This window comes from Lithobates pipiens, unplaced genomic scaffold (genome assembly GCF_037356315.1).
Source record: "Lithobates pipiens isolate NorthernLeopardFrog02 unplaced genomic scaffold, aLitPip1_a1.2 Scaffold_23, whole genome shotgun sequence".
Lineage (NCBI taxonomy): Eukaryota > Metazoa > Chordata > Amphibia > Anura > Ranidae > Lithobates > Lithobates pipiens.
Window position 1 is genome coordinate 108,529,846 of NW_027507785.1, and position 25,255 is coordinate 108,555,100.

General features: G+C 43.5%; 1 protein-coding gene across 1 annotated transcript in view; it reads right to left on the reverse strand.

Moving 5' to 3' along the window:
• ACAD9 (acyl-CoA dehydrogenase family member 9) overlaps nucleotides 1-25,255 on the reverse strand; it is a 200,550-nt gene that overhangs the window by 6,144 nt on the left and 169,151 nt on the right. The window contains exons 14-17 of the mRNA XM_077452161.1: nucleotides 22,095-22,221; nucleotides 17,016-17,093; nucleotides 16,639-16,767; nucleotides 5,789-5,861 (exon numbers count right to left, since the gene is read on the reverse strand). Coding sequence (XP_077308287.1) covers nucleotides 5,789-5,861; nucleotides 16,639-16,767; nucleotides 17,016-17,093; nucleotides 22,095-22,221 — 407 coding nt within the window. The remainder of the gene's footprint in view (nucleotides 1-5,788; nucleotides 5,862-16,638; nucleotides 16,768-17,015; nucleotides 17,094-22,094; nucleotides 22,222-25,255) is intronic.

The following is a 25,255-nucleotide window of genomic DNA, read 5'->3' on the forward strand; positions in this document are numbered from 1 at the left end:
TTTCCTATTAGGCCACCAGGTGAAGCCGTTTTACCAAAAGACTACCAAGCAGGAAAATCAACCTACCTGAATGGGGATGGATGGGATATGCTAATGAATATCTGGGCGATAAAGGATATCAGGAAATAGCCTGTTCAGGCAGTCACATATCTATAGGCTAAAGAGGACTGCTGAGCACGGTAGGCAATTGCCAAAGCGGTTTTGGACTATAGGTGGAGAGGAAGCAGAATTGCCCAAAAAATCCTGGGAAAAGGGGATTGCAACCTTTTTCAATACAATTTAGCCATAAATTGTCCTGCACCAAGGAGGGCGGACTGAACACAACAGTCTGGAACAGGCAACTTTAGTGAAATGCATTCATGAAAGGGATAGGAAATGCTGCATTGTGGCTCAAGACAAAGCCTGAAGGCTAAGCCAAGGAAGTCATACCATGGCAAGACAATGTAGTCATCAAGGTTCTAGGTTGTGTAACTAACCTCTAAGTAGTCTAGTCAAGTCTTAAAGTGACATTAAATGATATCCATTAAATGATATCCAAAAAAAAAATCAACACACCCACTACTTAATGGTCCTGTAATCTATTTTTCATGAAATTGTTTCTTACTGTATTGTTCTGCCTCCTTGTTAGGTCTTCTGCAGGCTCCCAAACCTCTCCCTTTCCCACTCACTCCTGTCTGTCTCTTTTTAAAGTGGTTGTAAACCCTTACAACACACTTTTTACCTACATGTAAGCCTAGATTAAGGCTTACCTGTAGGTCCAAGAAATATCTCCTAAACCTAAACGGTATTTGCCGAAAGACAGGCACTGCTGTCTATGGCGCATGGATGCGCCGGACAACAGGGCACAGCGGTGACGTCGCTGGCTCCTGTGTCAGGTAAAGGACACATAATGGACTACTATGCGATGCGATGCATAGTAGTCCATTATGCTTTGCCTTTGCAGGGAATGAATGAGGAAGTAAACTCATCAGGGTTTACTTCCTCTTTAAAGAATACAAAAGCAGCAGCAATATTGAATGAAAGAATTTAGGTCTTTGGTGGTCTATTGCAACAAACTGAGGAATCACACTAGTTATCCCAGGGGTTGAGGGAAATTCCCTATTACCTAGCACCCTGCAATCAAGGTGATAGGAAGTAGTCAGTCAGGTCAATTAGAGATGTTTTTTACATGGAAAAGCAGACAGGAAGGGAAAGTCTTCCCAAACTGTCTTCGTTAGAAGAGAAGAAAATCCTGACTTCAAAGACTTGGATGCAGATGTACAAGGAGTCTATTAAAGAATAAAACAAAAGGCTGTGTCAGAGGGAACCTTGCGGAAGCCTGACTACTAAAATAGTTCATAACAATGCATCTTTTAATGCAGTATGTAAGTCTTCAAGGTCAGGAATTCCTATGTAGGGGTTAGTAAAGCAGAACTCTTCCTCGAATAGGAAAGGAGAACACTAAATGTAACAAAGTGAGGATGGAGTTAAAGAAATCTTTTTCTATTCCCGAAAAACGTGAGAGTGAAGGGGAGGACAGCAGTCAAGAACAACTGTGCATCTCCAGCAAAAGAGAGCGTTCCTTTCGGGAAACCTCTTTCCTATAGGAAGTTGCAAAGTTTGAAGAGAGCTTCAGGGGGCTTAGAGAAGGAAGGTTTGCCACAATCAGAAGGACCCACAGTAGATGAGGATTGCGTTTGAGAATACATATTGCAGAGCGAATTGTGAGGCTGGATAATGAGGCTTCTCCCATTGGTAGCTGCCTCAATATATTCATTAAAAGACTTGCAAAAAAGAAGCCCATCCTCAAGGCATAGACAAAAGGCATCTTTTTCCACTCTGGATCAATTGCCCAGGCTTTAAGCCATAAAATTCTGTGCATATGTACATTCTAGATCTAACTATTAGGTTCATGGCTTCCATACAGAATACTAGGGCTAAAGGTAAAAGTTATAACTCTGAAGATTTTGGTTTTCTACCTCAGGAAAAAGTTCAGTATGAGTTTCTCCAGCCCAGTTATCTATAGTTTGGTCAGTAACAACGGCCATCTGTAGGGCAGGGCCTGCTAGGGCAAATTAGGTTTTTAGAACCATCCCCAAGATCTACTGAACCTTTGAGGGGTACCATCAAAATGGATGGTGGATTCAGAATTTAGTGCAAGGATAGCAGGATCCACAGTGGGGATGGACCATTCTCTCAAATCCTGCATCTACAGGATACATGACTTTGAAACTGCCAAGAAGGGGGAATACCTCCTCTGAGTTTGACCAGTCAATTATTAAGACCCAGCTTGCCTCAAACAGAGTAGAAAAGTACTCTATACAAAAGGCCCTCTGGGAGCATTTTCAAGTTTATGGGTCTGTGTAGCTCTAGGTGCATCTGTCCAGAGACTAAGACCCCATTCACACCTGAGCATTTTGTCGCTTGAAGCCTGAAGCTACAAAACGCTGGAGGGGAAAAAATCCATTATTCTCAATGGAGATGGTTCACATCTCCACTCCAAGTCGCCTGAAGCTCAAACAAGTTCCGGACCCTTTTTTGTCACGCGAATCGGGCTGATTTGGGCGTTTTTATTCCCATAGAAACGAATGGAAGCGCTCGATTCAAGCGAAACGAGCGTTTCTATGGGCGTTTTGTCGCTGTATCTGCTCAGGTGAAAATATAATTTACATACGGAAATGACAGATGAAAAGCAGAAGCAGAAAAGGAAGCAGATGAAAAAATAGATGAATATTTTTCCTATTCGCTGAAAAAAAAAACGCTGAAGTTAAAAAACGCAGCAAAACGATGTATGCAAACGCGCGAATATGCGCGACAAACCGCCGGTAAAAACGCTCAAAAACGCTACGCTGAGGTGTGAATGCAGCATAATACACACTGCCTCGATCAATGAATCCACAGTAAACAACATATGGAGAGAGGGTAAGAAAGTAATGTCCTTAAATAGTCAAGGGGAAAAAAAATCTCGCCTGTGGCAGAAAGTCTGCATTCCCCTTTGGTTGAGTGTGTCAGGCAAATCAGACATAGTGGCTGTGAATTCAGCCTTAGTCAAACAAGTCACATGTTAATTACATGTAAGGGGGCTGGAGTGGTGTTTGATATTGCTCTAGAGCAGTGATGGCGAACCTTGGCACCCCAGATGTTTTGGAACTACATTTCCCATGGTGCTCATGCACTCTCCAGTGTAGATGAGCATCATGGGAAATGTAGTTGCGAAACATCTGGGGTGCCAAGTTTCGCCATCACTGCTCTAGAGCAAGGGGTCCCATTAATTTTCTCTGGGCCTGTGGTGGACTCACTGCTGTCTGTTCTGTGTGTGCTTACTCCCAAGTGCCTGTAATCCTCTAATGCTAAATGGAAGTCTTTCCCTGCAAGGTAGTCAAAGAAGGGACATGGATAAAGGGGATATTGCGTGTCCAGGATGGGGGAGTCAAGGTAACCCAGGCGCTGAATGAGCTCCAATGGCCATTTCTTTTCTAACTTTGGATACATATGATCAACTTATACTTGTATTGTTGCCCGAAAATGCAGCTGACCTCTAGAAGATTTACCCCCCTTCATGAACAGGTAATTTTTTTGCAATATGGCGCTGTGTTATTTTAACGGACAATTGTGCGGTCATGCAACGCTGTACACCAAGGGTACTGGATGAAAATTCAAGGATGTCCGGTGTTTTTTGGCATAAGCCACGCTCTTTGATGATTTTGTTACCGCTTCCTCCACACATCCTGTAAATAGAAATGTCCCCAATAGTGTTCCCCCCATCAGGTGCACCTACCAGATCAGAGTGCCCACTTACATCAGGTTTCTGCATTAGAAGGCCCCTTTACATCTGGTGTCTGTCATCCCTTACATCACTTATCCCCATCAGAGTGCCTCTTTACATCAGGTGTCCCCATCAGAGTGCCACCTTATATCAGTAATTTCCCATCAGAGAGCCCTCTTACATCAGGTGCTCCCACCACAGTGCCTCCTTACATCAAGTGTCCCCATCACAGTGCCCCTTAACATAAATTTATGCCAATCAGCGTGCCCCTTAACATAAGGGCATATTTTATATAAGGGGCACTCTGCTGGGCACATTTTATGTGCCCATCAGAGTGAACCTGAACAGAAAATGTGCCCCTTAACAGAAAGTGTGCCCCATATACCTTGAAGGCAGGAGCTGCGAGATATCATACCTCAAGGCTGGCAAGGAGAGAGACCCAGGAGCAACGGGGGGGCAGGGCACGTACATGATCACACCTTAACTTGCAGCCCTGAAGGGAGTGAGAGCTGCGAGCCACGGTCAGCAGCAGTGAGCCGGGCAAACATGCGATGTTAATGACTGCAGAGATGTGGCACTACACTGGCACTACACTACACTGGTCTGAACAGGAGAGTTGCTCAGTCCGTGTTCGGACCACGAGCCACCATTTAATGATGGCTGCTGTACACAAATTACATGTAATTTTTACCCCACAAATAGAGAATTATTTTGGTGGTATTTGAGCACCACTGGGTTTTTTATTTTAAGAGACCGACAATTTTGAAAAGAAAAAAATTTGTTTTTACTTTCTGCTATAAAACACATCCAATAAAAAAAAAAAGTTAAAAATCTAAATTTCTTCATAAACTTAGGCCAATATGTATTCTGCTATGCTTTTGGTAAAAAAAAAAAAATCATAAGCGTATATTTTCGCAAAAAAATAGTGTCTACAAACTATGGGATATATACTGTAATTGTTAATTTTATACTAGTCATGGTGGCGATCAGTGAATTATAGTGGGACTGTGATACTGAGCTGGACATTCTGAAAATAACTGACACTTTTGATACTTTGTGGGAACCAGTGCTAAAAAAATATGCACATCACTGTACTAATGACACTGGCTGGAAAGGGGTTAAACAGCAAGGGCGATCAAACGGTTAAACGCGTGCTTAGCTAGTGTTGTTACTATGTGTGCTGCTTTCACTAAGGGATGTTCTTTCCCTGCAAAGGAATCAAAATCCATCAATTCTGCATTGACAGGACAGGCAGAGCTCTGTCCTGTCTCTCTCCTCACCGATCAGCGAGTGCCAGCAGACATCGATTGGCCAGCACCAGCTGATCGACTTGTGCTGTGTCTAATCACAGAACAGCCAGGTCGCCAGGTTGCGACCCCCCCCCACCCCCCCCACCTGGAAGTGCCAGAAGAGCCGCTATGCCACCGTAGATCTAAGTGATACGGTTAAACAGAAACATAGAATTATTAAAGAGGAAGTAAACCCTGATGAGTTTACTTCCTCTTTCATTCCCTGCAAAAGCAAAGCATAATGGACTACTATGCATTGCATAGTAGCCCATTATGTGTCACTTACCTAACACAGGAGCCAGCGAAGTCACCGCTGTCCCCTGTAGTTCGCCGCATCCATCTTCTCGGTGGGTCTCGCAGCTCCGCCGCTGTCATTAGTCGAAGCCGCGATTACGTCACTCCCGCGCATGCGCACGGGAGCCGAGACGCGTGGCATCTTCGTCATAGAGGATGCCACGCTCAGTGCGCCTGCGAGCCGCTGTCTACGGTGCCCGTGCCGTCTTCGGGCAAATATCTCCTAAACCGTATAGGTTTGGGAGATATTTCTTGGACCTACAGGTAAGCCTTAATCTAGTCTTACCTGTAGGTCAAAGTGGTTTGTAAGGGTTTACAACCACTTTAACTTTAGTTCATGAATGTATTTTTGTAACCTACATATATCCAATGTTTACAACAATAGATAAATATAGCTTTGGCAAGCCATGCCTGTCCAAACAGCCCTATCGCAGCTTTTGAAACAAAATTCAGAACTTACTTTTTCCCAGTTGAACTATCATGTAGTTGTTCCTGAAGTATGCTTCTGTGCAAAACAGGTTTGTAAGCAGCACCTAAAAACAGTTATACAGAATTCAGGTGAGTGAACGGGCCAATATTAAAGCTAGCTATAAACAAGACAGATATGCTTAGTATCTTTGCTTAGAACATTTAAAGCTGAACTCTGGGCAGAAATTTTATATATATATATATATATATATATATATATATATATATATATATATATATATATATATATATATATATATATATATATATATATATATATATATATATATATATATATACACACACACATACACACACACACACACAGAATCTCACGAAAGTGAGTACATCCGTTACATTTTTGTAAATATTTTATTATAGCTTTTCATGTGATAACTGAAGAAATTACACTTTGTTTGCTACAATGTAAAGTAGTGAGTGTACAGCTTGTATAACAGTGTAAATTTGCTGTCCCCTCAAAATAACAACACATAGCCATTAATGTCTAAACTGCTGGCAACAAAAGTGAGTACACCCTAAGGGAAAATGTCCAAATTGGGCCCAATTAACCATTTTCCCCTCCCCGGTTTCATGTGACTCATTAGTGTTATAAGGTCTCAGGTGTGAATGGTGAGCAGGTGTGTTAAATTTGGCATTATCGCTCTCAGTCTCTCATACTGGTCACTGGAAGTTCAACATGGCATCTCATGGCAAAAAACTCTGAGGATTTGAAAAAAAGAATTGTTGCTCTACCTAAACATGGCCTAGGCTATAAAAAGAATGTCAAGACCCTGAAACTGAGCTCCAGCATGGTGTCCAAGATCATACAGCGGTTTAACAGGTCAGGTTCCACTTACAACAGGCCTCGCCATGGGCGACCAAAGGGGTTGAATCGACATGCTCAGCATCAAATTCATATTGTCTTTGGGAAATAGACGTATGAGTGCTGCCAGCATTGCTGCAGTGGTTGAAGGGGTCAGCCTGTCAGTGCTCAGACCATTCGCCACACACTGCATCAAATTGGTCTGCATGGCTGTTGTCCCAGAAGGAAGCCTTTTCTAGGAGAATACTAGGCATTAGTTGTAACACAACACTCAGAACTCTTAGTTCCGCCCAGGGGGGCGGTCCCTTGGATAACAACCCTCCAGTCTGCAGATGGACCTCAGTACGTCAACAAGCAGTATAACAAAGATAAAAGGAGGGGCAGGTACAACAAATATTATTTTCTTTTATATTCACAGACCGACACAGCTCCTCTCTTAGCCATTGGGACGTCCCCAAGCAGTGACAAACGTGGGGTGGGAAAAACAGCATAAAAACTTCATTCACCCATGGCAAGTGGGAACTAGTGAAACTTTACCCACAAAAAACAACAGTGTGTGGAAAAACCACCACAGAAATCAGGGTATCCTCATCAGGAGTGATCACCCAAAAACCGCACCAAACTGCGGAAGCAATGCAACCGTGCATTAACCACTTAAGGACCGCCGCATGCCAATGTACGTCATTGCAATGGCATGTGCAGGCACAAGCACGTACATGTACGTGCTTGCCTTCCAGCGGGTGGGGGGTCCGATCGGGCCCCCTCCCGCTGGATGCGGCGGTCCAGTTCGCTTCAGGAGCGATCCGGGATGAGGGGATGGCCGTTGGTTTCTGGCCATCCCCTCTCGATCGCTCCTGGCGAATGAGAAGCTTCCTCCCCTGTGTAAGTGTAAACACAGGAAGGAGGAAGTGATGTCACACTCCTCGTGTCGGTCTTTTTGACCGGACGGCGAGGAGTGAAGACATCCAAGTAAGTTCACCAACACTACACTGACACGTAGGCACACACAGGCACACTTTTCACCCCAGTCACCCCCCGATCACCCCCCCGATCGGCCCCCGGCCCCCCCCCAGTCACAGTGTCACTGATTGCAGTGATCATTTATTTACTGATCACTGCATTTAGTGTCAGTTGTGACTGTAAAAAGTGTCAGGGCAGCTAGTGTTAGGCCCCTTTAGGTCCAGGGTAGCCCCCTACCCCCCTAATAAAGGTTTAACCCCTTGATTGCCCTCCCAGTTAACCCTTTCACCCTTTTACCAGTGTCACTAAGCGATCGCTTTTCTGATTGCTGCATTAGTGTCACTGGTCCCGCTAGGAAGCTAGTTTTTTTTTTAAGGTTCAACACCAGGTTTTTATAGCGTTAGGTACCCCGATATATAACCTAATAAAGGTTTTAACCCCTTGATTGCCCCTAGTGTTACGGATGACGCTGGTTAGGTAGTTCGCTTTTTATAGCATCAGGGCACTGGCCATTTATTACCTAATAAAGGTTTAACCCCCTGATCACCCGGCGGGTGATATCAATTCGGTTTTAGGGTCAGATAGGGTCTGCGTCGCCCCAGGCAGTGCTAGGTTAGTGCCAGTACCGCTAACACCCACGCGCAAAGCATACACCTCCCTTAGTGGTATAGAATCTGAACAGATCAATATCTGATCTGATCAGATCTATACTAGCGTGCCCAGCAGTTTAGGGTTCTAAAAAACCGCATTGTTAGCAGGATCAATCCAGATACCTGCTAGCACCTGCGTTTTGCCCCTCCGCCCAGCCCACCCAAGTGCAGTATCGATCGATCGATCACTGTCACTTACAAAACACAACACACATAACTGCAGCGTTCGCAGAGTCAGGCTTGATCCCTGCGATCGCTAACAGTTTTTTTTGTAGCGTTTTGATACAGTCGCTGACAGGCTAGGTACTTTTTTACCTGTGAGTCTCACTAGTGTACCCCTAAATTTAGAGCCCAAAATGGCAAAGCGAAGGTACACTAGTGAAGAGGCCTACACGTTTCTGAGCATGACAGATAGTGAAGAGGAAGACACTGATCTGTCAGATTCAGGCTCAGAATACGAACCTGTAGAGGACAGTGGCTCCATGACAGATAGCTCTGACGATGAAGATGTGGTCCCTGCTAACGTCAGGTGTACCCGACCCCGATCTTCTGATGTTGTTGAGGTGCAGGAACCGCAGGTCCCTCGTATGGAGCAGAGAGCCAGTACTAGCGCCGCTCATCCTTTTGGTGAACTGGCAAGCACCAGCGGCCTAGTACACCCTGGACGTACATCCAGCACTGCAGTATCACGTGGTGACGTGGCGAGTCCCATAAGTGCAGTTCAAGCTGGCGAGGTGGCAAGCACAAGTAGTGTCCCGCTGCCACCAAGAAGAAGACAAAGGCAGGCCCGTCGTTCCCATAGTGCCCTTCCTGCAGAATTTGTCAATCCTGATTGGGTGCCCACCACTTCTGCAGCACCAGTACTTCCCCCATTCACTGCCCAACCCGGTATTCAGGTGGATACAGATGATTTTACGCCACTTGATTTTCATTCTATGTATTTCTCTAAAGATCTCTATAGATCTATTGTGGACCAAACCAATTTATATGCTGGTCAACACATCGCCGCTAATCCCCAGTTGCCTTCCCTTGCCAGAGATTGGAAACCAGTTACGGTTTCCGAATTTAAGACCTTTCTGGGCCATTCCCTCAACATGGGCACACATAAATTCATGACGTTGCGGGCTTATTGGTCCACGCATCCGACTGACCACATGCCCGTGTTCTCTAACTCCATGTCCAGGAAACTATACGAGCAGATCTTGTGGTTCATGCACTTCAGTGACAATGAACTTTGTCGTCATCGTGAAGACCCTGAACACGATCGGCTCTACAAAATTCGGCCCCTCATAAACCACTTTAACCAACGTTTTGCAGACTTGTTTACTCCCCATCAAGTTGTCTGCGTTGATGAGTCCCTGATTAAGTTTACTGGTCGCTTGTCATTCAAACAGTACATTCCCAACAAGCGTACCAGATACGTGGTCAAGCTCTATAAGTGCTGTGACAGGGACACAGGCTATGCATGGAGCTTTATGGTTTATGAGGGTAAAGATAGTTACGTAGAGCCGGAGAACTGCCCTGACTACATAGGAAGCGCTGGCAAGATAGTGTGGAACTTGGTGTCACCCTTATTCGGAAAGGGGTACCATTTGTACGTGGACAATTATTATACCAGCGTGCCACTGTTTAGTCACTTTTTTGATCATCAGATTGGAGCATGTGGCACCGTGCAACCTAATCGCCGGGGCTTTCCCCAGCGGCTTGTAGATTCCCGTCTTAGGCTGGCGGAGAGAGCCTGCTATCGGTGTAATAATTTGCTCGCTATGAAGTGGAGGGATAATAAGAAGGTTTTCGTTCTTACCTCCCTTCATGCAGACACGACGGTCCAAATTTCTACGGCGACTGGTATTGTGGAGAAACCCCTCTGTGTCCACGAATATAACAAAAATATGGGAGGGGTGGACCTCAATGACCAGTTGTGAAGTATTAGCATAGGGTACAGCATTTCACAGGCTAGGCACACTAACACAGGGTCTCCCAAGATGCCATCGCATTTTGAGAGACCCGAAATGTTACAGTTGTTACAGTTTACAGTTCAAAAAAAAGTGTATAAAAAAAAAAAGTAAAATAAAAAATAACAAAAAAATATAAAAACCAAAAATAGTTGTCGTTTTATTGTTCTCTCTCTCTCTAATTTTTTATACTTTACTGTTTACTGTGTTTTATTGTTAAACATTTTTCTTGTTTTCAGGTACGCCATTTAGCTGCAGCGCAGATTTATTTATCTTGACAGCAACAGCGTTTGCTCCCACGATGCATAAAGCCGTGACTCCAGTGCTGTAGGAGGTGATTTCACCACCACAGTTAAAAAAGAGCATATATGCCTGAAGCATGGGGGCAGCTGGGGCGGAGGAGCGATTTTGCTCCTAATGCCACGTACATACGGTCGAAATTCCGACGGAGGGCTTGCCCGTGGAAAAGTTTGACCGTGTGTACGCGGCATAACTTTTTTGCGGGAGGATGCCCCCATGCTTCGGCATATATAAATGGTGCATGTATGTCCATCATTAGAAATGGGTGGATGAAGGGAGGTATTCTAATGGTGGGCATACCCACCGATCAATCTCTTTTTTCGTTCAGCCAACATGACTCTCAGCAAATAGCTTGGGGTGTCTACTTTCCAAAATGGGGTCAATTGGGGGGGTTTTGTGCTATTTTGGCATTTTATGGCCTTCGAAACCTTAATAAGTAGTGAGGAGTGAAATCAAAAATTTGCACCCTTAGAAATCCAGAAGGTGGCGATTGGTTTTTGGGGCCCCGTACACAGCTAGGCTCCCAGAAAGTCCCACACATGTGGTATCCCCGTACTCAGGAGAAGCAGCAAAATGTATTTTGGGGTGCAATTCCACATATAACCATGGCATGTGTGAGCAATATACAATTTCCTAGGGGTGTCTACTTTCCAAAATGGGGTCATTTGGGGGGGTTTGTACTGCCCTGCCATTTTAGCACCTCAAGAAATGAGATAGGCAGTCATAAATGAAAAGCTGTGTAAATTCCAGAAAATGTACTCTAGTTTGTAGACGCTATAACTTTTGCGCAAACCAATAAATATACGCTTATTGACATTTTGACATGTGGCTGAATACATTTTGCCCTCAATGTATGACTAAAATTTAGTTTATTCAACTTTTCTTATAACAAAAAGAAGAAAGAATCTTTTTTTTCAAAATTTTCGCTCTTTTTCCATTTATATTGCAAAAAATAAAAATCGCAGAGGCAATCAAATACCATCAAAAGAAAGCTCTATTTATGGGAAGAAAAGGACGCAAATTTCGTTTGGGTGCAATATTGCATGACCGCGCAATTACCAGTTAAATCAGTGCAGTGCGAAATTGTAAAAATACCTCTGGTCCTTAGGCTGTTAATTGGTCCGGGGCTGAAGTGGTTAACAAAACAGTACTGCGTTTTTATCGAAAAACCAGGAAAACACAGAAAATATATATTGCATATTCAATTGCAACTACACGGCCGCCTGCATAACGTTGCGGCCAAAACAGGCATCAGCCGATGCACTGACGTCTACCTTGTAGAAATTGGTAAACGTGTGGACAGTTGACCAGGTCGCCGCTTTACACACCTGAGCAACATACGCTTGGTGTCTGAAGGCTCAAGACATTCCGATTGCCCTTGTGGAATGGGCCGTGACTGGAAAGGGGGGCACCTGCCCCTTCAATGCGTAGGCTTGTACTAAAATCTGTCTGATCCACCTGGAAATGGTGGACGATGAGACCGCCTTTCACATGCTTTTCTTTGGACCAGCCACCGAAACAAACAGCGAGTCTGACTTCCGAAAAGGAGCCGTGGCACACAAAAACACCTTTAGAGCCCGAACCACATCCAGAGCGTGAAGGGCCACCTCCTTAGGGGGCTTAGGACATAAAGATGGTAATACAATGTCCTCATTGATATGAAAAGCCGAGACCTCTTTCGGTAGAAAAGACGGTTGTGGACGCAACACCACCTTATCCTTGTGGATATCCAGATAGGGCGACTTGCGAGACAAGACCGCCAGTTCCAAAACCCTCCTGGCCGATGTGATGGCCACTAGGAAGACCACTTTCTGGGAAAGAGTCAACAGGGGAATCTCCTTGATATTTTCAACCGGCGGTTTCTGAAGTGCCGACAACACCAGGTTCAAATCCCAAGGGGGTATCGGTGGACGTTCCGGAGGGACTACATGTCGCACCCCCTGAACGAAGGTACTCGCTAAGGAGTGAGATGCCAGGGGTCGCTGAAAAAAGCCAGCCAAGGCTGAAATTTGCCCTTTAATGGTGCTTAATGACAATTTTTGGTCTACTCCTTGCTGAAGAAACAGCAGGATCCTGGATATAGAAAATGAGCATGGATGTCATCCTTTTTCCTCACACATGGAGATGTAGGCCTTCCAGGTACGATGGTATATCTTCCGAGAAGAAGATTTCTGTGCCCTTAACATAGTTGGGATCACCAAGTCCGACAAACCCCGGTTCCTCAACACCTGGCTCTCAATAGCCAAGGCGTTAAAGCCAGCGATGGTAAAGCAGGATGGCGAATCAGGCCTTGAGACAGAAGGTCCTCTCGCAACAGCAGTTGCCAGGGAGCATCTGCTACCAGACGCACCAGGTCCGCGTACCAGGGGCGCCGAGGCCAATCTGGGGCAACCAATATCACTGGGATCCCCTCGGCTTCCACTCTGCGAAGCAGACGAGGTAACAGTTTTAGTGGAGAAAAGGCGTAGATCAGCTGGTACCGATCAAACGGAGCCACCGGGGCGTCTGATGAGTCTGCCCATGGATCTCTTGTCCTGGACACAAATCTTGGCACCTTCCGATTGAGATGGGAGGCCAGCAGATCCACGTCTGGTGTGCCCCACTTCAGGCACAGTAACCTGAATATCTCTGGATGCAATGCCCATTCTCCTGGGTCCAGCATCTGTCGACTCAGATAGTCCGCCTGCCAGTTCTCCACTCCCAGGATGTAAATGGCTGACAGGGACGGTACGTGCCGCTCTGCCCACTGAAGCATGTGAGCGACCTTCCTTGCAGTGGCTGAGCTTCTTGTTTCCCCTTGGTGATTGACGTATGCCACCGCAGTGGCGTTGTCTCATTGGATACTGATCGGACGCCCTTGCAGTCTCATCGACTATGTGGAGAGGCACAGCCTGATCGCTCTCAATCCGAGCAGACTGATCGGCAACTTGGATTCTTCTGTCGACCAGAGGCCCTGAGCCGACTGAACCCCCATCACTCCACCCCAGCCGGATAGACTGGTATCCATAGTGATCACTGTCCATCTTAGAGGTAGGAATGATTTTCCTGACTGAACCACCGGAGACCTCAATCACCATATCAGTGAGTCTCTGACTGAAAAAAATAAAAGTTAAAATAAGAAAACAAAAAAAAAAAAAAATGTAAAAGCGCCCTGTCCCGCCCACATATGAAAGCGGTGTTCAAACCACACATGTGAGGTATCGCCGTGATCGGTAGAACGAGAGCAATAATTCTAGCCCTAGAACTCCTCTGTAACTCAAAACTTGCAACTTGTAGAATTTTTTAAACGTCGCCTATGGAGATTTTAAAGGGAAAAAGTTTGTTGCCATTCCATGAGTGGGCGCAATTTTGAAGCGTGACATGTTGGTTATCAATCTACTCGGCGTAACATCATCTTTCACAAAAGAAAAAAAAATTGGGCTAACTTTACTGTTCTCTTATTTTTTTATTAAATAAATCATTTTTCCCCAAAAAAGTGTGCTTGTAAGTCCGCTGCGCAAATACGGTGTGACAGACAGTATTGCACCGACCACCATTTTATTCTCTAGGGTGTTAGAATAAAAAAATATATACAATGTATAAAGGTTCTAAATAAAGGGAAGGCGATAGGCAGGCAATGAAAACAGGCAGGGGAAGCTCCATTAGCATTGCTGGTTGTCATATCAAAGGCCACCACAAGAGGGCGCCAGATTCCAGAAGGAATCATAGGACCGCAGAATGCCTCAAAGCCGCGGTCTCAATTACCGGCCGCCGGCGTAATGGCCCGACGCAATCACGCCGGGGGGCGGAGTCCACGGAGAAAGGATACCCCCAGCTGTGCTGCCCCAGGCGCCACGTCGCTAATTCTAGTCGCAAATGCGACCTGGCGCCCGGGTTTTGTCGAGCCCTGTACTAGAGAACACCCCTGAAAACATGTTCAGGCTTACAGAAAATGTCCGCCAATGTCCTGAATAGGAGATCACTTGGAAAATGGCCGCTGAAGCCCAGGAAGGCATGCTGCGCTGGCCCACACCTAAAATGGCCACCAGCAGCTCCATGAGGTACAGAAAGAAAAATGAGGCAGAGACACAGTGCCGCACCAGACCACAACAAACCCTCACAGGCACTTTCCAGGGGCATAAAACACAGGACCCAGGACACCGCTAGCCAGCCCTCCCATCCCAGGTGAGAGCCCACAGAGATCCCCTGTATATGCACACATAAACCACTTAGCAGCCACATGCAGCATCCCCCCTGGGAGGGGGGAGATAGGGACAGGGGAGAGAAGAGAGGGAGGTGAGGGACCCCCGAATCGACCTCCCAGAGAATGCCTAGCTGCTCAGCCCCACCGAGGCAGGGAGAGCTGTACTTACCAGTCCTGAAGAGCTGGGAGACATTGCATTGCAGAACTATTCACTGATCAGTACAGAGTAGCTGCTGGCCCAGCATACTGTGATTCAGACATCAGTAGCCCGGTCATATGTATGCCCCGGAGCATAAAAGCTCACGACCACCTCCGGAGCTGAGGTTTCGTCGTGGCCTGCCGAGCGCATAGCTGTGGCCTGCACACGCTCAATGGCCGGACTGGGGAGACTACAAGGATAAGGGTATCCAGCCTGTCCCCCAGCTTGTTGATAGCAGATCACAGGATCATTCATCTTGCGCAAAAAGCCAAGCTTCTGCATAGAAAAGCACGGACCGATGGGCCCGCAGGGTTCCTAGGTCCTTCTCCTTCACTAGGCAAAATAAAACTGAGGTCCATCTGCAGACAGGAGGGTTGTTACCCAAGGGACCGCCCCCCTGGGCGGAACTAAGAGTTCTGAGTGTTGTGTTACAACTAATGCCTAGTATTCTCCTAGTGATAAGACTAACAACCCAATGGCTAAGAGAGGAGCTGTGCCGGTCGGTGAATATAAGAGAAATGTAATTTCTTCAGTGTTGTCACATGAAAAGATATAATAAAATATTTACAAAAATGTGAGACGTGTACTCCCTTTTGTAAGATACCGTACCTTTAAATCATTTCTTAGCGTTTTAATGCAGTCCATGTGGGATTCAGAAATCTTTAATCTGTGAGAAGCCCTTTGCTTCCCAGATATCCTGTTGATAAGACCAGTGGCCTCTGTGCCCTCTATCTCCCTGGCCACCAGTCTTGTACATTCCCCACTGTAGTAAACAATGACTGGTACGGTGATTACATCACCACTTGTTGCAGATGGTAGACACAGTAGTTTCAACTCCTGGTCTGATCTGCCCACTGTACAGTATAGACCTGGAGTACGATTCCCACCCATTGAGACAGACTCTTGGTCCAATCCACCCGCTGAGACTACCAACTGTACAGCATAGTTAGATGGACAAGCCAGGAGTCTGACTCATCCCATACATGCCCACATTCCCCTCTGCACTGCTAATCATTCAAAACTCTAAATCCCAGGGCATGATGGGATCTGTAGTCTTAGTATGTGGTGACAAACACTAACAGGAAGTGATGTTGCTGCTTCAGAGAGAAAATTCTGTTTAAAAAGAGATGTCGTCACTGATTTTTAATACTGAGTTTTATACCCAGAGTGCAATTTTAATCTAAATCACATTAGCAGTTTTGCTAAACTAACTATGCAGGGCTAATGTGCACATTTTATCACTATCCCGGAGTTCTTCTTTAAAGCTGCTGTGGAGATACCAGTCCAATCAGGCTAACAAAAAAAGAGATTGGCAAGCTGGTAAATTAATATTTACAGTGTCAACATAAAATACTACTGTGTTCAAATCATTTAAAAGTATAACTAAAGGCAACATTTTTTTTGTTTTGGATAGAGGGTGATTAGTACACCTGTCAGGTTTATACTGATGCCTGCCGCCCCCAATAGTAATTCTATTGGGATCTGATAAATAGGCCCTCAAATTCACTACAGGCTTTAAACCCATTGGAAACTAATTCATGTGCCATCAGCTACTCATTGGAAATTTATCCATGTGCCATCAGCTACACATTTTTTCATGACTCCCTGTAGAATTTGTATATAATATATAAATCTCTCCATAATCTCAGACTGTACAAAGAGCTATGACTTCAGTACCAGAGTAATTTCCATTGCTGTGCCATCACATATGGCAGTCCATAATCAAATCCTTTGTACTTGAGGATTTGAAACAGTCAAATCTTTGTTCTTACCTCATGGTCGTGATTTCGTAGGCCAATGCTGATGGAGCGACTTGCTCTAGATATCACAGCTGTCATGGCGTATAAATTTATAAGAATATCTGCCACTCTCTTCAATGCAAGCTGCTCATCTACAATTGTCTGCAGAAGAAAATACAATTAAATCTGTAGGACACCACCCAAGTACTGTACGATAAATCCGTTTTTTTAGAACTGAAAAACACCCAGAACTTTGCCACCATCAGACATTTCCCTTATGCCACTTCATGAAGATAAAATGATTTATTAGCCCCGCTTCGATTATAACAGGAGGAGAGCTATTTCACTGCACAGCATTGTGGATCATAACAGCAGCAAAAAATGGTCACAGTTTTCAGATGAGAACTTGCCTTGCCAAACCTGTACAACAGACTTTCCACAGTATTGCCAAAGTAGTATACATTCTCCTCCAGCTTCTTTGCACTGTCCTGTGAAAAGAAATAGATTAAATTCTAAGTGCCAAAATTCAAGAGTCTTTACCTCTATGGTGTTTTCATCAGAAATGTCAGAAAAGTAGGCAGTAAAAAGTAGATCATATAAAGTTATCATAAAATTGTATCTGCAAGCTAATTTACCCCACTTTAGCCCTAGAACCTCTATATCCCTTGTGGACCACAGTCATTTTTACATTCCTGGTATGGGCCTACTGATTCACCAAAAATTTTATTTCTTAACAGGATACCAAAATTGTGTTTGAGATAAAGTATTTCTTCTGTCCTGAGTGTTTTGCAAAAGTGCAATGCAATCTATATAGTTGTACTCAAAAGTTTGCATACCCTGGCAGAAATATTGAGAGTATGTCATTGATATTGAAAATATGACTGTCCATGCCAAGAAAAACTGTCTTTTCTTTAAGGATATTGATCCTATGAAGCCATTACATAGTTGTTTGGCTCCTTTTTAAATCATAATGATAGTAAAAATCACCCAAATGGCCCTGATCAAAAGTTTACATACCCTGGAATGTTTGGCCTTGGTACAGAAACAAAAGGTGACACACATGGGTTAAAATGGCAATTAAAGGTTAAACTTCCCACATCTATGGCTTTTTAAATTGCATAGTCTGTATATAAATTAGTCAAGGCGTTTGTTAGCTCTCAAGTGGATGCATTGAGCAGGCTAGAGACTAAGCCATGGGAGAAGAAAATAAATTGTCAAAAAGAGCTGCGTAACAAGGTAATGGAACTTGGATGTAAAAGGATGTAAAAAGATATCCAAAGCCTTGAAAATGCCAGTCAGTACTATTCAACCCTTTAATAAAAAGTGGAAAATTCAGGGATCTCTAGATACCAAGCCAAGGCCAGGTAGACCAAGAAAGATTGCAGCCACAACTGCCATTGTTCTGAGTTCTTAGAATGGCAAGAAGACATGCAAGAACCCCTGTGAATATTCTAGGAGCAGAGCACAGGCCTATTGGCTGTGTGACATACTGAACGTGATTGTCTTTTACTGCAAAGCACAGAAAGCACTGATGGGAAAGATAAATAGGAATATGCAGATATATCTTAAATGTTTAGAAATGCCAAGAATTTACTTGGGTTTAGAGAGGTATTAAAGTGGTGCTCCACCCAAAAGGGGAAGCTCTGTTTATTCGCACCCTCCACTGGCACACGGGTCCCAGAAGACAGCGGGACCATTTAAAAAGTGCAACACGACTTGAACCTGCGCAGTAGGAAGCGTGAAGGCTTGACTGCCGGTTCCCCTTACAATGCCAGCTCCTGCACCCGAAGCCGATCGATGAATTGACTTGGGGTGCCCAAATCGCAGGATCCCTTAAAAATATACTGTAACTGCTGACTTTTTTTTCCCAAAATGGAACTCCTCTTAAATTGACCTTGGGGATTCCATGAAAAATGTTGTTTTTGGAAGGCATTTGCTTTAGAGTTGTTACGTTCAGGATAGAACGAATACCCTCTTTGGGCTTTTGTACTGTGAACAGGTTTCAACAGAATCATTTGAAAGTGTCCTAAAGTGGTACTGGTACAGGTACTCTCTGGGACATAAGATGGTTCAGGGCTGTCTGAAAATCTGACTTCCATTGGACAGATTTTGGCTGGTTTGAGATAAAGAAGCAGTTAGGGGATTTTTGAACTATTTTTTACCTTTTAATACCACTGAATGAACACAGAGTCCTCTGTGATCCAGAAATAATCAAACTAACAGATATCTCTACAAAGACTTCCCTCTTCAAAAGGCATACGTGTGAGGTGTTATTTACAGGCAGTCATACGATTCTGCACATGTGAGTGGAAATTTAATTCTTTCTGGAAATTTGTGTCACAACTTGTTCTAGGGCAGGGGTGTTAAACTCAAAGGGCCGGTTGTATCTGTAAGATCATAAAAATGTATCCACTCTTTACCAGCTCCCACTGATTCTGCATTATGGTGAGTTAAACAATTTCATTACACATGACAATGTAACAATATAAATAATGCACTTCAATCATTGATGATTGATGGGCTAAGACCAGCCATTCTCCTGACAACACCGCCATCGATAACCACCCCTCCCCAAAAGAGCAGGGCAGAACTGCTCAGTTAAAGTATGGTCCTGTAATACAGGATCACATTGGTTGTTAATTGCCTTAGCCCAATTAGCTGTAGTCTGACAGACAGAAATTGCAGCACTAGATGGTTGCAGAGCTGGGCCAGCAAGTGTAAAGACAGTTTTTAAGAAGGGGGGCTATAAAAAAAAAATTCCTGAATTGTCTATTCTATTTGTTCATGGATGGGTAATGTCTTTTTAGATTTAGCAGGTCTCTTAGTACCCAAAAAGGCATGGCAAGCCAGGAGAGATTCAAGTGTGACAATGCCAAGGATTCTGAACACAGCAGAAGTGAGCCTCTTCATTCCCCTTTAAGTCCACCTCTTCTAGGCCTGGCATATTAGGATCTGGCTCAGGTAGAAGAAGCCTGACCTTTTGGAGCCCTTAGCAGCAATGACTGTATTCAAGCTGTTAGCCACCAGAGGAATTCTGACATTGTTGCAGAAAATTCTGCATTAGATAGTTGGCCACTTGTGTTGCTGGGATAAAGCAAGAATCGGATGCAGAGACCAATGTTAAAATCTTGTCTTGCTCAGGTGCAAGGAAAACAACGTCATTCTGAGGTTGAGTGTTGTGCGGGCCGAGCAGAGCAAAAGGTTTGCCTGAATTTTTGCCTTGGCTCCCTTTTTCCTAGCATCCAGCATAGTTGTCAGTGAAGATATTTCCCTGCAGCGTACTCACAAGGTAGGGTGCAGAATATAGGATAAGAGTATGTGCGTGCAAGATGGAGCATGCAGCAACTCAGGAGCAGGCCATCCTGTGGCTAAGTCCTTGTAGCAAAAGTGAACGAAGAAAGGCCAAAGTACCTTATAAAGGGCTCTAGGTAGAAGTGGCAGTAAAGTTTGTGACCTGTGGTGTAATGTGCAAAGGATAGGTCACCAGAACAACAGGGAACTCCATGAAAGGGTCCAACCCTTTTATGGAGTTCTGTGGTGTAATGTGACATATCCCTTGCATGTCCAAGACATTCCAGTTTCCAGCCAGTGGTTGCTACAGCACCCACTTACAGTGTATCTGGAAAGTAGTCACATCGCTTCACTTTTTCCACATTTTGTTGTTACAGCCTTATTCCAAAATGGATTAAATTAATTAATTTTCCTAAAAATTCTACAAACAATATCCCATGATGACAAGGTGAAAGAAGTTTGTTTGAAATATTTGCAAATGTATATATATAAAAAAAAAAACAACAACACACATGTACATAAGTATTCACAGCCTTTGCTATGACATTCAAAATTGAGCTCAGGTGCATCCGGTTTCCACTGATCATCCTAGAGATGTTTCTACAACTCAATTGGAGTCCACTGTGGTAAATTCAGTTGATTGGACAGGATTTGGAAAGGCACACACCTATCTATATAAGGTCCCACAGTTAACAATGCATATTAGAGCACCAACAAGGAATTGTCTGTAGACCTCTGGGACAGGATTGTGTCGAGGCGCAGATCTGGGTAAGGGTACAGAAAATTATCAAAACCAGATGGTCACTCTTGACAGAGCTCTGTTTCTCTGTGGAGAGAGGAGAACCTTTCAGAAGAACAATCATCATGACAGCCTGCCTGGAGTTTGCCAAAAGGCACCTGAAGGACTCTCAGACCATGAGAAATAAAATTCTCTGGTCTGATTAAACAAAGATTGAACTCTTTGGCCTAAACGGCAAGCGCATGTCTGAAGGAAACCAGGCACCACTAATCACATGGTCAATGCCATCCCTACAGTGAATCATGGTGGTAGCAGCATGCTGTGGGGATGTTTTTCAGTGGCAGGAACTGGGAGACTAGTCAGGATTGAGGGAAAGATAATTGCAGCAATGTACAGTGAACATTCTTGATGAAAATCTGCTCCAGAGCGTTTTGGATCTCAGAATGGGGCGAAGGTTCATCTTCCAACAGGATGACCCTAAGCACACAGCCAAGATAAGAAAGGAGTGGCTATGGGAGAAATCTTTAAATGTCCTCGAGTAGCCCAGCCAGAGCCCAGACTGGAATCCGATGAAACATCTCTGGAGAGATCTGAAAATAGCTGTGCACTGACACTCCCAATCAAACTTGATGGAGCTTGAGAGGTACTGCAAAAAAAGAATGGGAGAAAATGCCCAAAAATAGGTGTGCCAAGCGTGTAGCATCATACTCAAAAAGACTTGATGTTGTAATTGGTGCTAAAAGGTGCTTCAACAAAGTCTTGAGAAAAGGCTGCGATTAAATATGTATATGTGATTTTTTTTTTTTTTTTATAAATTTGCAAACATTTCAAACAAACTAGTTTCACATTGCCATTATGGAGGTTTTTTTTGTAGAATTTTGAGGAAAATAATGAATTTAATCCATTTTGGAATAAGACTGCAACAAAATGTGAAAAAAGTGAAGCGCTGTGAATACTTTCTGGATGCACTGTACTTTACTGTCATTCACAGAAATGTGTATGCTGGGAAAATTGTTCTGGATTGTGGTGTGATGTAAAATCTGGTCATCTACCTGGTTGTATTTTAGCACCAAAAAATCTAATTTTTTACAGTAACACTCTGAGATACAGATATACATTACTTGTCCATATATGGGGCTCAGGCTTCTACCCCCAGGAGTGTTCTTCGTGGTCTGGGTTCCATAGGGATGGCCCTGGACCTGTATAGCACCCTGCACACATAGCACAAAGTGCTGAGGTGAGTGTCCATTCCAGAATCTACTGCCCAAAGCAACATTACAGGCAGTCTCCACTGTGTTAAGTCTGGGTATGGTTCCCAAGATTTTACCAAGGTTTCACTGATCCTTATGCACTGCTTATAATACTGCATTAGAAGACTGCGAATAGTTGTTTGAAAAATCCTGCTGGTCAATTAGAACCAATTGGAAATATTTTAGTGATAGGCAAATTGCACACTTACCTCAAGACTTGGATGCACAACTCCATCTTTTCCTGTTAATCCTAAATCTACAGTCCTTTTGAAGCTATCCCGTAACTTCTTGGTAAACATTTCCATAGCAATGCCAACACCACCTTTCTTCAGTTCCCTACATAAATGTAAGGTGAAATTAATTGCACGTTAGAAAAGTTCAGGACAGCAAATAGAATATATAAACCAAAATGCCAAGGAGATTTTGGCCACCATTTCCAAGAGCTAACAAATCAGAAGAAAGAGGATCCTGAAGAGAAGGGGCAGCATTTTGTGGAACCGATCAGCTGTATTTTCCTCCCTACAGGCGATGAATACCGGCAGAAGGGAGAGGAGGAGAAGCCGTCACCTGCCTGTCACCTTCAGGTTCCAGGATCAGCAAAACAGCCACCTGCCCTTGATAGGCGGGTTGCCGACCCTCACCTTGAAGTGATTGTAAATCTTTTTTTTTTCTTTACTAACCACTTCAGCCCTGGAAGATTTGGCTGCTCAATGACCAGGCCATTTTTGAAAAACGACACTGCGTCGCTTTAACTGACAATTGCGCGGACTTTGATTGACTTCCTTTTTTTCCCCACAAATAGAGCTCTCTTTTGGTGGTATTTGATAATCTCTGCAGTTTTTAGTTATAAGAGCGACAATTTTTGAAAAATAGACAGACAATATTTTGTACTTGTTGCTATAATATCCCCATTTTTTTTTAAAAAAGCAAATTTTTTCCTCAGTTTAGACCGATATGTAGTCTTCTAAATATTTTTGCTAATAAAAATCGCAGTAAAACATATATTGATTGGTTTTACACAAACATTATAGCATTTACAAAATAGGGGAAAGAGTTATGGCATTTTTATTATTTTTTTTTTTTTTTTAACTAGTAATGGCGGTGATCAGCGAAATTTAAATCGGGCCTGTGACATTATGGCGGACAAATCGGACACTTTTGACACATTTTTGGGACCACTGGCATTAATACAGCGATCAGTGTTATAAAAATGCACTGATTACTGGGTAAATTTCACTGGCAGGGAAGGGGTTAACACTAGGGGACAATCAAGGGGTTAACTGCACTTCCTAGGGAGTGATTCTAACTGTGGGGTGAGGGGACTGACTGGGTGAGGAGAGCGATCATTTTTCATACTTAGTATGAACAACAGATTGCTCTCCTCACCCCTGACAGAGATCTGTCTGTTTGCATAGACAGATCTCTGTTCTGTCTCTGTATGGAACAATTGTGGGTGCCCGGCGGCACGCGCCCCCTAGTGATCAAAAGGCAAACCGACGTACAGCTACCGACTGTCCGATGTGTCCGCCATAATGTCACAGTCATGAAAAAAAAATAAAAATCACAGATTGCCGCCATTACTAGTTTAAAAAAAATAAAAAAAAAACTAATAAAAATGCTATAAATCCCCTATTTTGTAGACGCTATAACTTTTTTTTGCAAACCAATCAATATACGCTTATTGCGATTTATTTTACCAAAAATATGAAGAATACATATCAGCCTAAACTGAGCAAAAAAAGTTGTTTTTTTTTATATATATTTTTAGGGGATATTATAGCAAAAAGTAAAAAATAATGCATTTTTCACAATTGTCGCTCTTTTTTATTAATAGTGCAAAAAATAAAAATCGCAGGGGTGATCAAGTACCACCAAAAGAAAGCTCCATTTGTGGGGAAAAAAGGACGTCAATTTTGTTTGGTTGCAACGTTGCACGACTGCGCAATTGCCAGTTAAAGCGACGCAGTGCCGAATTGCAAAAAGTGCTCTGGTCAGGAAGGGGATAAAATCTTCCAAGCCTGAAGCGGTTAAAGTCCTGTAAACAGTACTTTACAGTAACATTTTGTCCTAAATGTATGAAGATTTTTTATTTCCAAAATTTTATAACTAAAAGTAAAAAAAAAAAAAAAGTTTATTTTGTTTTATATAGCAAATAAAAAACCCAGTGGTGATTAAATACCACCAAAAGAAATCTCTATAGGTCTCAAAAAATTTATTTGGGTACAGTGTTGCATGGTCACTCAAAGCGCGACAGCGCTAAAATCTAAAAAAAAAAACGCCTGGACTAGAAGAGGGGGAAACAATCCAGACTTCAAGTGGTTAAAGAGACCCTGCACTAGACCACTCATTTCAAAAACATCTTCCTATAACATTTTATGTACATTAAACATACTGTATTAATACATGTTGTTTTCTTGTAAAAGCCTTCCTTATGTAAACATTCAAATGCCCTGAGACTGCTGCTGGGCCCCGCTCTCTTAGATGTGATATCAAAAACCGCAGCAGACTCAAATTTTCTATATTATTCCTCTTTGCTCCTTTCCCAGCAGCTTTATAAAAGGTTACGTAGGGTGGTGAAGGGAGGAGCGGAGGTCCTGTACAGCACAAAGAGTATTTAGACACTCCCAGAAGAGGAGAAGGCTACAGCATGCAAGAAGTGGGACAACTGTGCTAGGTAACCGCCCAAATTGTCTAGCACTTTTAAGGGCACATTGCATGTCAATAAATTATAATTTATGAAAAGGTAAAACAATTCACGTAAACATTTAAAGGATAAGTTCACCTATAAAAAAATAATAAATGCACGTTATTTTCAGGTTAAAAAAAAGGTGCATTTATTACTTTATTGGGAGCCTGTAAGGCATTGTACCCCATTATCAGCAGATCGTGGGTGCAATGTCAGGCTCTTACAGACTTTAAGTACACTGTGTGCCTATTCCAATGTGGACAGGCAGTTACTGAAGTCCCACAAGCTCAATGGACTACAAGAGCACTCAACAGTGTCCTTGCAATTCATTTAGAACTATTTGTAGGCAAGTTAATGAATGACATGGTCATGTAGGCAGAGCCCGGCACAACCGCTCTGTTATCAAGTTGTGACAGTGGTTGCGGGGAGAAATTCCCTTGCCTACTGTTTCAAGGAGGTGGATCGGGGGGAAGAGGACAAGGATGCTCAACATGTTACACCTTAAATACGATTGCAACATGTTAAGAAAGGTGAACTTATCCTTTATAATGCCAAATTTTTCTGTTGCTTTTATCTGCAGCCATTTGGTCACGTATTATTTTATACCCCTGAAAAAAGTTTCAACAAGGTTTTCAGGACATATTTCCTACATTCATCTCTTCTCCTGCCACTGTTCTCCCTGCT